The 15121-nt window shown below is 42.3% G+C and overlaps 2 protein-coding genes across 6 annotated transcripts in view; both read left to right on the top strand.

The window, feature by feature from the left end:
• Positions 1-4526, top strand: part of Syne1 (spectrin repeat containing nuclear envelope protein 1) — a 454246-nt gene extending 449720 nt beyond the window's left edge. For all 5 annotated transcript variants that reach the window (XM_051164670.1, XM_051164671.1, XM_051164672.1 and 2 more), the window contains one exon: positions 4208-4526. In XM_051164670.1, coding sequence (XP_051020627.1) covers positions 4208-4451 — 244 coding nt within the window. In that variant the 3' untranslated portion in view covers positions 4452-4526. The remainder of the gene's footprint in view (positions 1-4207) is intronic.
• Positions 4527-11735: 7209 nt separating this feature from the next.
• Positions 11736-12203, top strand: LOC127205075 (60S ribosomal protein L32-like). The gene has a single exon (XM_051164234.1). It carries the CDS (start codon positions 11787-11789, stop codon positions 12201-12203), a length of 417 nt encoding a protein of 138 aa, XP_051020191.1. The 5' UTR covers positions 11736-11786.
• Positions 12204-15121: the final 2918 nt, after the last annotated feature.

Genomic DNA, 15121 nt, shown 5'->3' with positions numbered 1-15121 from the left:
AAAGATGGCTTCAGTATTTAATATGCTAAGTCATCCGTCATCTTTGAAAACAAGAAAAGGAAGGCCAGAGAAATAGGTGTGGCTACCTGTGTATTACGCAACTTCCCGGAAACATAGTCCCCTTATAGTGATATAATGGCATGTGACAAATGCCCTTTTGACTAGAAACATTGATCTTAAACTCAAGAAAACAACTTCCCAATATTTTAGGGTGCAAGCATTATTATTTATTTTTACATGTGAAATAAATGAGACATACATGTGACCTGTATGCCTGTCATTCATGTCACCAATCAATAGATCATAGTATATCAAGGTGGGAAGGGATCTGGGGAAGATCTCAATAGATTTTCTAAAAAAATGTGTAATTTGGCTACTGTGAGAGTCAGTTCTGGGGCTGGGGAGATAGCTCAGTTGGTCATGTGCTTGCTGCACAAACATGAGGCTCTTATTTAGATGCTCAGCATCTTAGTGAAAAGTACACACGCAATCCTGGTGCTGAGGATGCAGAGGCAGAAGGATCTCTGCATCTTATTGCTCAACTAGTATGGCAAGTCCATGAGCTTAGATTCAGTGAGAGACCCTGTCACAAAAGCATAGAAAGGAGAACATCAGAGGAAGACACCTGATAGCAACATTTGGTTCCACAACTACCCATACATACACAAAAATGTACACACACACACACACACACACACACACACACACACACACACACACACACACACACTGATTCTTATAGCGAGTCCAAATTTTGATCATTGAAGTCTCAGGTGATTTCCTTCACTGTGCTCCTTCCTAGTGATATAAACTTGAGCCTTCATTCTGTGAACCTTAAATGAAGCTTGTGAGTACATACCTCAGATGTCTGTGTGGGGAATCAAATGAGGATGCTTAGAATGTTGCCTAGTGGTTTTCAGAATAAAGGTTAACTCTCCTTAACTACTTTCCTATAAAGTGAGGAGAATGGTTACATATGCGGCACTACCTAGGCAAAAATATTTATAATTGAGTAGCTGTGGAAGTTTCTAGTCCCCCTTCCCTTGGTAAGGTACATAACATACTTTATGCTTTACTGCTTATCCTTAAAATGTACATTTTCTACCATGTAGCTCATTACGAATAATTTAATAGGTTTGGCATAAGGGCAGTCAAGGAATTTTCCCACTAGATGGTGATGGAACTCTTTTGGCCTCTCAGTTTGGGGCCTGTTATAATTGACAAATTAGTAAACACTGTAAGTCATATAGAACATAGAGTTGGAAAACTAGAAGATGCCTTGCCTGACTTGAAGAGGCTCACACAGAGGCAAGATGAGTTGACAGGGTTGCACTGCCTTTAGTTGAGGCCTCAGGAAGAAGTGAGGTAAGCTGGGTGTTGCCGGGAGATAACTTGTCTTGTAGTCAAAGAATCTTTAGAATAATTTAAAAAATCTTTAAATGCCATATTCTATAGTTCTCTGAGGCTTTTGAAGACCTTATTTAACTATTTTACCTTATATATCTGTATAATCATATCTGTTAGACCTAGGATATATATTCTTGTGATAAAATCAGACTAGTATTTGACATGACCATGATTTGTTCAACTAACAATTAGTTTGTATTACTTAATTATCCTAAATAGGCTGTAGTACCACTTTCAAGGTATTAGAAGTAAACCTTGTTTTATAATTTAGTTGGATGGGTATAATACCTCATATTAGAATATATATAGTCTATGTGTATATGTGTATGAAAAATAATCTTAGATTTTAATTCTATCCCAGTGTATCAGAATTATACTTATTTTGCATCAATATACAAAATTCTAAACCAATGAATTAAAAATAACCTTATTTCTGAGTAACAATTAAGGCCTTGAGTTGAGGAGTAGATTCAATAATTTACCTTTTGTTCTATCCTCCTTGTATATTTTTATATCCTCCTTTTCTTTCTTTTCAGTTCCTTTCTCCTTACCTATAAAAGAAAGATAAAGGAAAAGAGAGATGTCCCTGAGTCCAACCTAGTTTTTCTCTCTGTATAAGACTAATAATAACTTATAACCAACTCCTGATGAACATAGGTATCTTTATACCAAGAGAGTAAACAGAAACCTACCCAATCCCCCTTAGAGGAAATGGGACATCATTCTCTTAAGGTTTCTTCAGGCTGATTTAGGACAAATAATACCTTTGAAGGGGACAAAAAAAAAAAAAAAAAAATAGGGAAATGGTTAAGCAAGCCAGGGATAGCATTTGTGGTCCAGTTCCTAAATGTTGAGAAATTCCAGGCTTAATAGGAGTCCTGTGTGGGACAGTCTGAAATGCTGACCAATTGGGATCAGAAGCTTTCTACAACGCTGCCCTGGAAGCTGATAGGTAGCAACAACAGAGGCACCTAAAAATGGGCAAGCTTAGACGCAGGCAGAGTCGATGGCCAAACTCTGCCAAGGCAGGTTAAGAAAGCCCTCAATAGTTCCTGCCTCACAAATATGTCTATCAGATATATTGGGCTAGAAGGCTGAAGATGATGCTCCAACATTATAGAGAGTGTTGGGTGACTGTTCAAGCAGTAAACTGTCTCAATCATTTTTTTATTTTGGAAGCTGCTAGCCTGCACTTCCAGTTCACCCAAGTATTTAAATTTTATTTCTTCTCAAGTCTCTGATAGGGTTGAAGACCAGATAGCTTAGTCTTACAATTAAGCTTAGTTGGTTAGGGGTTAAGATGTTTTTAGATCAAGATAAATGTTTTAAGTTAATAGAGATGAGACATGATAGATATTGATTTTCATTCAGAAATTTAGACCCAACAAGATAGGAAAGAGGTTTACTTCAAGTTTGCCAAATACAAAGAGCCAAATCACTATGAATGTAACATTTCTATAATTCCTGATTGTCTTGTGGTTCTTCCTGCTGTGTGTAGTTTATTTTATTTATGTGTAATAATCTAAATGTACATGTTATAAAAAGAAACATAAAAAAAATAGAAAACACAAGAAGTGAGGTTTTAGTTTAGGCCAGTGATTTTTCTTTCCCCTCCAAGTACTTCAAAACCATACTAGAGACATGGGGCAGTGTGAATGCTTAGGACTTCAGCACGAGCCTCTCTCCTCGACTCCTCTTACATCTTAATAGCATGTTTCCATGGTTCCTCTGTACCCTTAAGAAGATTACACCTGTGCTTGTGTTTTAACACTTATCTTCTCAGGTGCTAACCCCCCTTCTCCACTAATCTCAGGTAATCCAGCTTCAGAAATTCACAGCCAACTGGGAAAGCTACAAACATCGTATTTTTTTTTTTTTTTTTTTTTTTAGAATCTAAACTTGCAGATTTACCAACACAGGTTTTACATCCTCTTTTCCGAACAGAGCATTCCGTATCCTTCTGTTTAATTATACTGAACTTGTGAGGGAATCCAGACCAGGTCCCCAGGGACACTTCTTCTTGTACACCTGTTACCTTCTGCTCACAGGGTGCTGTTAGATGTACATGCCCATAGAATAGTTCTTGTAAGAAACCATTCTTAGCTGTTTCCACAAGTAACCCAACAAAGCGTTAATGACTGATGTGAAAAGAAGACAGAGTCCATTGCGGTCCTCTGTGCAGCTTTGAAACCACTTACACAGGACCAGATGCTGGCGTGGTGCAAGACGGGACCAGGGCATGCTCTGAGGTTGGGGTGCCTTTCCTGGGTCTGAGCAGCATGACTGGGGGCATTTTTATCCTTATGCGACATAGATTTGACCATATGTGGGATGCTTGGAAGTGGCACACTGTGGGGTTCCGAGAATTAATTTTGTCTAACAGTGTTTCTGATGTTCTGAAACCCCCCAGAAAACAATAATAATCAAACATCTACACCTTAATTATCCTAAAGTTTTCATTATTGGTGGAATTTCTTTCACCAAATTGACTAAAGGGAGTGTAACATGAATCCGTTTTGTCACCTTTAATTGACTGACTGGATATTTATTTTTGAGTTAGTGCACTTTCCAGCCACTGTTCCTTTGGTAGTGGGGAAGTGTGCCCGCAGACAGCTCATAACTCTTTATTTTGGTGGTTGGGAAATGACACGGGCAAAAGCTGGCAACTCAATGCCAAATTGGGTTGTGTTTCGCATGGCCCTTTAAGTTCCAGGAAGGCACCAAAGGAGGAAAAATAAATAAATAAATAAAGCAAAGCTCCCATCCTGTATTCAGTTCTTTATGTCAATTCTTCCCTTAGGTCCACAAAAGGTGGCTCCGATTCCTCCCTTTCTGAACCACCCAGGCCAGCACGGGAGAGTCGAGCCTTCCTCTTCCGGGTCCTGCGGGCTGCCCTCCCTGTTCAGCTGCTCCTGTTGCTCCTTATTGGGCTCACCTGCCTTGTACCCGTGTCTGAGGAAGACTACAGCTGTGCCCTCTCCAACAACTTCGCCCGATCATTCCACCCCATGCTCAGATACACCAACGGTCCTCCTCCACTCTGAGGGAGCAGGTGTCCTCTGCACAAGTGCTGGCAGCGTGGAGAGGAACCAGGCCCAAACCATTCCCAGGCCATCTGAGAAGACTTTGATCTCTCGGGAAGGCCTGCTGTGGCAGCTTCCGCTCTCCTCCATACCCTGTGTGGAAAAAAAAAAAAAAAAAAATCAAGCCGTTGGACATGGATGGTAAACAACAGGAGGCGAACAGGATTGGTGCAGTGTTCTTTGACACTCTGAGCCTTAACAGTAAAGAAATTAAGTTAAGGACATACAGAGTTCCATAGACCCATGAAGTCTGGGCCTTTGGCATAGCCAATGGCTCCAGTGGGCCATCTGGGCAGCTTTCCTATGGTGCTGCTCCATCAACCGAAGAGCCCCTCCTCCCCGGCACCATGTCAGTATCGTACAATCTACCAACCCAGCCCGCAGGAGTCGTTAGAACCTCCGCACGTACCATTTTTAGGAGCATAAGGCAGCTTCCTTTCTACCCTCTTTTCCTTTGGGGCATGATAGTTTAATGTTGCTTTGGAAGCACAAGCTGTAAATCTGAAAGGCACTTTTTTTTAAGGTATAAAGAAAACCTGGATGTAATAAATAAGATCATGGAAAGCTTTATGTGACGAAAATTGAATGTTATAGTATAAAAAAAGATATTTATGTATGTACAGTTTGCTAAAGCCAAGTTTTGTTTGTTGATTTCTTTGCATTTATTATAGATACTATAAAGCACTTCATATGTGTCTTTTCTTCCTTTAAAAAAAAATAACTTGAATTTTCATTATTCAGTATGATGCAACCTAAATTATCTTTGTGTTGTTATTGTTAAACCATACATTATGTATGGCAATATAATTTACATGTTAACAGCAATAGCTAGAATGCTTTGGTATAGTTTAAAACAGGAAAAAAAATAGAGAACAATTTGAAGTTATAAAACAAATACCCCCTCCCCAAATTTGAAAGAACAAATTACACTCTCTAACTGGATCGGTATGACAGGTATACTAGGTGACTGGTCCTGTCTCTCTCCTGTTACTCTGGTGGTCAATGGAGTTAAAAAGAAATCCAGCTTTCACAGTCAATGACTCAGAGGAACAGCACATGCTGGATTCTTTGGGGATATGGAACCCAAAATGGTTCCTGCTACTTCAGTACACGGAAAGGTAAATTTACGTATCAGTATGAAAACTAGACAGAAACACATTAGGTTGCCCGTATGTCTCCTTTCTAAATTTTTGTGCTTTACCTACACTTACTTTTCTTTTTAAATGAATGAAGCTGGAAGGTAAGGATGCGTTAAGGGAAAAAAGGTGGCTAGAGGAAGTGTGTATTCCCAAGGGAACCTGGAGGAGCCTTTTCCCGTGGAGCAAGTCAGATCTCACAGATTCTGGCTTCCCATCCCTTTGTGCAGTTGGCAAAGTTCCTTACAGATGCTGTCAGAGGCCTCCTCGCCCACCACCTCAAAGGTGCACATGGCCACGAATCTTCCCAAAGCCCTCTCTTTAGGGACCTTCTTTTCTATTAAGCCTCCTGCTGATCCTTAGCTACTGGGCGCGACACAATTTTCCTCTTTGTATTTATGTTTGGATACATGAGGTGCCAACATGCCATGGTCAAGCTGAGACAGGAGGATTAAGAATTGGAAGCCAGCGTGGGCTTTTATAGTGAGACCTTTCCTCAAAAACATAAAATAAAATAAAAATAAAAAATAAAACTGATTTCATTCTGCCCCATGACCTTGCCAATTCTAGCCCTCATAGAATGATTTGATGCAAATGAAATTTCAATTTATCATTAAGAAATTTTAAGAGGTTCGTATTCAGATATACATTGAAGCTTCCCTTTGAAATAGAAGGTTCTGGTGGCCCATGAACATACTTCTAGGTTGCATTGGTTACTGGTCTGCATCGGCTGCTCTCTAAGAATTCAAAGGGACAGGTTCCTAGTTGCATCTATGTCCTCTCCACTTCCTTCATCACCTGTGCCACACTAGTCGTAAATAGTCAGGTTTATAGATTCTATTTTAGATAAATTATTTAGACCAACCCGGGGTCCTCAAAGGCCCCGAAGCTATAGGTTCGGTACCATCTCAGGCAAAGTGTGTTCCAAGGCTCAGTGAGCTGCGCAACTTGAACTCACTTCAGACCTTTCATCCATCTCTGGGGAAAGGCCTGTGGGCATTGCATTTACACATCTACCTGGGGGAGGCAATTCCTGCTCTTGACAAACACTGCTCTGTGTTCTCTTTACTCCATTCTCTTATTCTCATGACTCCTCCCATCCTCCCTCATAAGACAGCTCACAAGCCACCTCCCAGTTGAAGAATAGTCTGGTCACTTCTCATCAATATTTGACTTCCCTGCACCGAACTTTCTTGATGTGACATTTCTAGAATGAGTTCTGTGCCTTCTACTGTCAGTCAGTTCCTACCTAATTGCCCCTAAATACTCCCAGGAATGATGCTACTTTATAAAAAGGAAAGGCTGCTTTGAGAGATTGCCAGCAGTGTGCAATCAGAGCTGAAAGAATCCCTAGGCATGGGTCTAAGATGAGTCATTCCTCAGGTCTCCACTCCCGTGACCCTATCACTCCTACAAGAGGCAGAAGGTTGGCCCTCCCACTACATTCAGTCCTTCCAGGTCATGGAGCTGCACTGTGAAGCAGAGTGGTGGAGAAGGCAAGCATAAAGGGACCTCAAAGGCATCCCTTCTCCAAGTGTAGTTGACTCATTTTCTCATATCACTGAAGAATCCCGTGTTAAGTACGTCAGAAAGAAAAAAAAAACCATCCTTTCCACTCTGCTGGTTATCAAACCCAGAGCATCGAACATGCTAAGCATACACTGCCATTGAAATACATCCCAGATCCTACAGAGATAAATTATTTTCGTTAACCTCATGAAGCACCAAACAAAGGATGTGAAGTGAACTTCCATTCAACATTTAAAAGTGGGACTCTACATTGGATACATAAAGAAGCAGGGAATCCAATGAGTCTAGTCTTGGGGCCAGGAGATGGTGGCCTGGCCATTTAAGCCCTGCCATGCCAGTGACAGATGAGACCTCTGCCCAGGGCCCTCCCCATGTTCAGTGCTTAGGGGAGGACACAGAAGCATCATCCTCTGAACCCATCTGTTACCCTGGAAACGGAGATGTTCATCAAAGGCTTAGTGGAAGGGATGGGTATGCTAAAGAATACTGAGGATAAAGGGCAGTGATGGTTGTTGACATCACATTTCTATAGTATGGACCTCCAGTATTCCACCCTGTTTTGGGGAGAAGAATTAGGTTCCAAGGATATGTATGGTAGGTAAGTTAGAACATGGCCATGTTGGTGTTGAAATGTGCCAAATATGAACTGTCACAAGTAACAGTCATGGAGGAAATTTACAAAGAAAAGCCAGGAAAAATACAAGATAGGGACTCTAGGATCTCTAAGCCATAACTTATTAAGAAATGTGAGAGAGATGACAAACTTTTAGGTAAACAGTTCTGGAAGGGACAGGTTTAGGCTTCCTAGGTACTCAGACAACAGTAATTCTCCCTGTGTTAGAGGTAAGATTCACCTTGCCAAAGCTCCAAAGAAAAGTAAGCAAGCAATTATTGCAGAGAGGCAAACTGGGGTAGACTGATATGCAGCCTGTCCCCCAAGTCATCGTGTTAAGAAATTATGAATTCAGCATTTTATCGACAAGCTATGTAGAAACATATAGCAAAGAAAAATGGAGTGAGGTAATTTGGGAGAGCTGGCCAGGACCACATGGTCAGAACCTTGGAGGAGCTCTGTGTTGGCATATTTGTCAGTCTGTTTTATTGGAGTTCTTAATATCTGTACCTCCCTCCCAACCCTTATCCCTTCCATCACTCCAACACCAGGTAGGAGAGACAGAAGGTTATTGGGGAGAGGAGCATTGAGTTGTTTTTAGATGACTTCCTGCTTTTTAGGGTCGTCAGGTTCCTTGGGGCACGTCCAACCTTTGTTGTCAGGATACCTCCAACTTCTCCTCATCAAACTGCAACAACAGCAACCAGGAGCAGCAGTGGAGAGCAGCAGCTGCCTTCTTCGTCAGAGCCCCCAGACTCTCTCGGGGATCTCCCATTTATACCCTCTCAGGAGTTCCCAGAATTATACCATCTGCAGCTGGCAAAAATCACACCCCTCCTAGAGCACAAGACAATTATAGTTAACGGAGGCGGACAAACTGAAGCAGCCCATATCCCATATCTGGGATTAAAACAAAAAAACCATATTCACATAATACAACTGGGTGTTTAAGGAGACTACAATTCTTACCACCACTGTGGGTGTTGCTGGGGACAGCTGAGGACAGTTTGCTAATTGGATTCTTTGCTCTGTGGCCTCCTATGCATTGTCACCCTCACCCAAGAGCCACAGGGAACTGTGCTGTAGTCACCAGCCCCAGAAGGCATTGCTAGTAGATCAATCAAGGACTGGACAGACCATGTGCAGCCCGTGCGCTTTGCGGAGAGAAAGACTCCAGCCTCTGCAGACTCAAGTCCCTGCTAGAAACTCACTACTCCCTGTGCATTGCCCCTTCATAGCAGTCCCCACTGACATGTAGAAAAGTGTGAGTACCCTCCCAACCTCATCCTAAAATAGGCAACGAAAGCAAAGAGGAAGCCAGAGAACTGGGATCAAATATGGGCAGAGAAGGGAGATTGGGTCTCCCTCTTCTTGTCATTTGCTTCATGGTAGCACCTGATTTGCAGCAGAGTGGGATACAGTTTTGAAGAGTAAGTCCTTAGAAAGGGGCCAGGCAGGGTGGTTTACAAAGCCCGGAGACAATTTTGTGCTTAGTCATATGCAGCAATGAGGAGCCAATTCAGGTCATGAGAGGAGGTGTTTATCTGAGCGGTCACTGCAATTTTAGATTTAATAATACACTGTGATAACTCCGGCTGTCATGCCTCCTGCCACCCGGACATAATGAAATTGAAAAAGAATGGCTTTTATTCTGCAGTTCCCGGTTTCTCGCTGTCTTCTCCAGCAGCATTGCATAGTATTCCTTCAGGGGTGCACAGACAGATGGACTTAGGGAGACCCCTCTCATTCAGATGAATAAGCACCACAGGCCCGAGGACTCTGCCTGCAGGTATTGTTGAGAGGCCTCTGGGGACTGAGGGCTGAGATGCTGAACATGGCTGATAAAACAGGCCAAGCAAAATGAGCAGCAAGGAGCATTTAGTCAGATCTGAGGAAGCTGGCTACACTGAGATACAATCTTTCTAAACCATGAGTGTTGTGGGGAAAATGAGACCCCCTCCCCCGCCTTTACCTGTTACCTATACAGGCAAGAGGACACAGCTGGACTTGAGACCACAATTATATCAGAAATCTCTCCTCAGCTGCTGATGCTGAGGTTATTGTATCTGAGGCTGTGTATGGCCCCGTCCCCCTCTCCCCCCCCCCAAAAAAAACAAACTCCAGATGCTCCCTAGACATCATTAGAGCTTTGAGGATGGTCTCCAGGTGAGACCCAAGTCTGGTGAGACACTTTGTTGATAGAATTGCTGGATTCATAAAACAGAGCTTCCAAGCAGCTTTTCATGTCTGCAGCCACGTAAACCTCCAGCTCCGCTCCTAAGCCTGCACAGCTCCCAGCTCCCACCACTGGTACCCACAGAATGTTCAGGCTGATGGCATCAAGGGATGCCAGGGTCCGGGATTTCTGATCAACTGTTTATCAACCGACTCAGTGTCATTTGCAATCTTCTATCTGTACCACACTCACTGTAGGCTGGGATATCAGGCCACCTCCTGTCCCAGATAGTCCCATATAAGAGCCTTTTGACCCTTCCTATATTGGCCACAATGGCAAGTGGTGTGAGCGAGTTTCCATCCCCCCCAATGCACCCATATCAGCTTCATCAAGCAGCTTTCCAAGAGCCCGGAATTTTAATCTCTACTCTTGCCTTGTGCTGTTGACCTGTCTGTGATAGTTAAACTCCGCTGTCAACTTAATAAGATTCAAATCACCATGGAAATAAACTTGTTGCTTTGTCTGGCAAGGATTTTCTTGAGTAGATTGAGGTGGGAAGACACGCCCCCATACCCCAAATGCACATAGTGCCATCCCCTGGTTTGTAGACCTGGACTGACTAAAAAGGAGACTGTGAGCTGGGGCACCAGTGTTCATCATTCTTTGCGCCCTGGTTATAAAGGGAAGGTGACCAGCTGCCTCCTCCTTGTACGACTGGAACTTCCTGCCACGACAGTGTATGCTTGAACTGTGAGTCAAAGTACATTCTTTGTTCCTTAATTTGTTTTTCAGGTGTTTTGTGCAGAGACAAGAAAAGAAAAACAGCACATCACCCATTGTTGCCTGTTGGTCGTTTTGCCTTGCTTTGTTGATTTTGAGATGGGTACCACTGTGTGGTTCAGGCTGGCTTTGAACACTTGTCTATCCTTAACCTCCTGAGTGATGGGGTGGTGGGTCTGCGCCACTACACTCGCCTTCACTATTGTTTTATTTGTACCTGTAGCTTGCAAACTAATTATTCTAACATTTATGTTTCTAAGATATTACTGGAATAAAACACATAAACAGATGGTACAAATAAATATAAATGTGCATTGTAATTATTAATATACTGGTGCAGTATGTAATTAAGGCTTTGTAAGTCTCAGGACAAGTGCCATTTCTCTGTATGTGTCCACTATGAATGTCAATTGTCTTATGCTTAATGTACGCATAGGTGTGTGCATATGCGCCTGCTCATCTGTTTCTATACCATGTGTGTATCCCTACTTATGAAGACCAGAAGAGGATGTAAAGGTCTCCTGAACCCAGGTTCTTTACAAGGAAAGGGCTCTGTCTTAACTGCCGAGCCATCTCACTAACTCTAACTCAATTGTGTTTATAAAAATCAACTACTTAAATTTTAAAAAATTCTCTTAATTTCTAAAGAAATTTAATAATTTCCTATCCCTCTTTTGATCAACATCCAATTTTTGTGTACTTTTTTTTTTTTTGGAGACAGTTTCACCACACAGCCTTGCATATCCTGGGACTTGCTCTGTCGACCAGGCTGGCCTCAAATTTACAAAGATCCTCCTGCCTCTGGCTCCAGAGTTCTGTGATTAAAAGCATATACCACCACTTCTCAGCTTTGTGCACCTTTCTATGGCTTCTTTAATTTTATTTTAATTTATATGTACATAAAAATTGTATCACATTTTTACAGCTACATAAAGTTCCATTGTGCATACATCCCACATGTTCTATATCCACTAGTCAATGATAGGCATTTAATCTGGTTCCAGCTCTTCCTTCTTCCTCGGCGCTGCCAGCGAGGTGGCTGCCATCTCCTTTGCGGCATCATGGCTGCCCTCCGGCCTCTAGTGAAGCCCAAGATCGTTAACAAGAGGACCAAGAAGTTCATCAGGCACCAGTCAGACCGATATGTCAAAATTAAGCGAAACTGGTGGAAACCCAGAGGTATCGACAACAGGGTGCAGAAAAGATTCAAGGGCCAGATCCTGATGCCCAACATTGGTTATGGGAGCAACAAGAAGACCAAGCACATGCTGTTTAGCGGCTTCCAGAAGGTTCTGGTCCACAATGTCAAGGAGCTGGAAGTGCTGCTGATGTGCAACAAATCTTACTGTGCTGAGATTGCTCACAATGTTTCCTCCAAGAACCGAAAAGCCATCGTAGAAAGAGTGGCACAGCTGGCCATCAGAGTCACCAATCCCAACGCCAGGCTACGCAGTGAAGAAAATGAGTTGATGGCTTGAGTGCCTGTTTTATTTATGTGTAAATAAAACCACAAAAACTGCAAAAAAAAAAATCTGGTTCAATGTCTTGTTGCTACTTACATTTTAAAAATTAGGGCTATTTTTAAAAAATTGCATGGTATCCTATCTACAGGCATGTCCTTGTATGTGCAACCATCTTTACTGTGCTGATATCTTTGTTTCTTTTTACTGTGTACATCTGAGATTTATAGCATGGTGCTGGGGGACATATGGAGATAGTAAAGCGGTTACTATAGTGAAGCTAATTAGCAGTGCTATCATCTCCCCATGGCCACTTTTTGTGTGACAGAGCAGCTGAATAAAATCCCCAGTGCAGTGCAGTGCAGTTCTAGTACCATTCCTCCTGGTGCTGACCGTTCGCTTCTAAGTGTGTTCATCTATATTGGCTCCTCCCTCCTCTCCCTTGCCTATTCCTCTGCCTCTGCAGATTTACCACAGTGTGGATGGCTTGGGGGACATTATGCTCGCTGAAACAGAGCATCTTTTTCCTCACACCTGTTTTCTCGGTGGAGTTTGCTAAGCGGTACGGCCGTAAGCATCCTTTGTTCAGAATCAACAGGTACGTACAGTCTAACTCTTCCTTTAAAAAAAAAATAATAAAGTTACACTTTTATTTGTTTTTATACTATATTGTTATATATTTTGCATACTTATCTGTGTGAGGGTGTCAGATCCTCTGCTACTGGAGTTACAGACAGTTGTGAGCTGCCATGTGGGTGCTGGGAATTGAACCCAGGTTCTCTGGAAGAGCAGCCAGTGAGTGCTTTAAACCACTGAGCCATCTCTCCAGCCCCTCAATGTAAACCTTATTAATACATTTAAATAAACTCTGCCATATTATTTCCAGCAAAACTAATGATGACTGACAGTCTCACTCTCGATGGGAGGGGGGTTTTCTTGTTTCCTTGAAGCCGTCACACACTGAAGCACTGCCTTTTTTTTTTTCCTTTTTATTTAAATTGAAGCCCTGCTTTTTAAACCACAGAACCACCATCAAATTTAGACAGCCATCATATGCATCCCAGAGTCTTCTAGGCACTTCAAACATTGAGGACTCCAGGCCACATTTTCAACCAATCATCAAATCCGGCTTCCCAAGGATTTGTGTTTGTTTGATATTACTTTGTCATTTTCCAGAAGAATAGACAGTTGTCTCAAAACCAATCAAGAACAAAACAGAGATGCCTCCTGTTACTGCTGCCTTTGTAGCAACCTCGCTGTCATTCTGCAGGGGGTTTCTTGGATGGATCACACTGCGCATTTAGTATCTACAACAATGAAACTGCGTTGTTCTTTGTGAAATTTTATCTACTATTATTGTGTATGTGTGTATATGTCTTTGTAAATGTATATGATGTGTGTATGTATATGTGTATATATGTAGTGTGTATGCTGTGTATATGTGTGTGTGTGGTGTTTATGTATAGTGTGTGTGTGTGTGTGTGTGTGTGTGTGTGTGTGGTGAGGGTATGGTATGTGTATGTGTGTGTATATGTGTATTTATGTGTCTGTGTGTATGTGTGTGTGTATTCATCACACAAGACAAGGAAATCAGTACAGACATATTTGAGATACAAAGCTTGGCACTGTGACTGAACTTATAGAAAAACACACTTAAATGCTTTTATAATTTAAATTTGACACAAAGTATAATTTAGCTTTTAAATTCATATTGCTGTTACAATGATAACAAGTTGAAAAGAAAATGGAAAAGACATCTTTATTCTTATATAGGTGGTATTTGATGTTTTTTTAATTTAGAAGAAACTTTTGATACATTCCAAATAAATGGTGACAGGCCATTTATTAAAAGGACAGACAAAGCTGCATAGAGAAACCCTGTCTCACAACAAAGCAAAGTCTCAGAACCCTAGCCAGTTCCAGGTGCTCACCACAATGCTTGCTTCATTCAAAGGCCTTCACACAAAGTAGGTGAAATGATGCATTTAAGGGAGGTAGACTCACCTTCCACTGAATCCCCAAACGAGTGTCCTGGAAGAGATGTCACCTGGTCAAAACCTTGGAACTTCTTATGCTCCACCTACCAACCAAAGTTGGCTGCTAGAAGGTGAAGTCAAGCCATTGCAGGCAGCGCCATAGCCCCAAGCCCTAGAACAGTCACTGTGGAAGGAGAAGATGAATAGAAGTGTCCCTGAAATCACCAAAGCATCTCCTGGTACCTTTCTTTCCAGACACAGTCACTGCACACTCAACCTGCTTTGGCCTTTGGTTCTGGTCCTACTCTGCCGCTCCATGCACATTCTTCTCATGGTTGCCTGGCTCTGATGGTCTTGATTCCCTATAACATGCCCCGCCCCAGCAGACCTCACCCTAATCCCAGTGAGGAACTAATGATTTAGATTTTGATAAAGCCTGCCTCGGCCAAGATTATGAGAAAGTGCTCCTCCCTATAGCATGTGTTCTGAAGCCCAGACACTTCCTAGTCATGCACTAAGCAAATTACTTAAACTTCTGGTCCTCAGCCTCCTTCTCCTCCTCCTCTGTAAGTGGGACAGTCATGGTTTGTTCTGAGGGGTAAATCCATTAAGGTACCGGTGTGTCAGAACAGGGCAAGACAAGTACCAGGCAATAATCTTGACTTGTTTCCTTTGTTTCAGATCGATTTTGATGACTACTGGGGCTTTTTCCACCTTTGTTGATTTTTAAAAAATTATTACTATTTTCTCTTTCTCTCTCTCTCTCTCTCTCTCTCTCTCTCTCTCTCTCTCTCTCTCTCTCTCTCTCTCTCTCTCTCTCTCTCTCTCTCTCTCTCTCTGTGTGTGTGTGTGTGTGTGTGTGTGTGTGTTGCACCACAAGCATGCCTGGTCCTGGAGGAGGCCATAAGAGGGAATCAGATTCTCCAAAACTGCAGTTTAGCACTCAAAGATGGATTGGAT

The sequence above is a fragment of the Acomys russatus genome, chromosome 21 (genome assembly GCF_903995435.1).
Source record: "Acomys russatus chromosome 21, mAcoRus1.1, whole genome shotgun sequence".
NCBI classification, from domain to species: Eukaryota; Metazoa; Chordata; class Mammalia; order Rodentia; family Muridae; genus Acomys; species Acomys russatus.
Note: the sequence above shows the minus strand (reverse complement) of the source record. Positions and strands in the feature narration are given on the sequence as shown.

Excerpts from the sequence above, each read along its gene's own strand:
- LOC127205075 (XM_051164234.1), top strand. The coding sequence starts at position 11,787 with ATGGCTGCCCTCCGGCCTCTAGTGAAGCCCAAGATCGTTAACAAGAGG.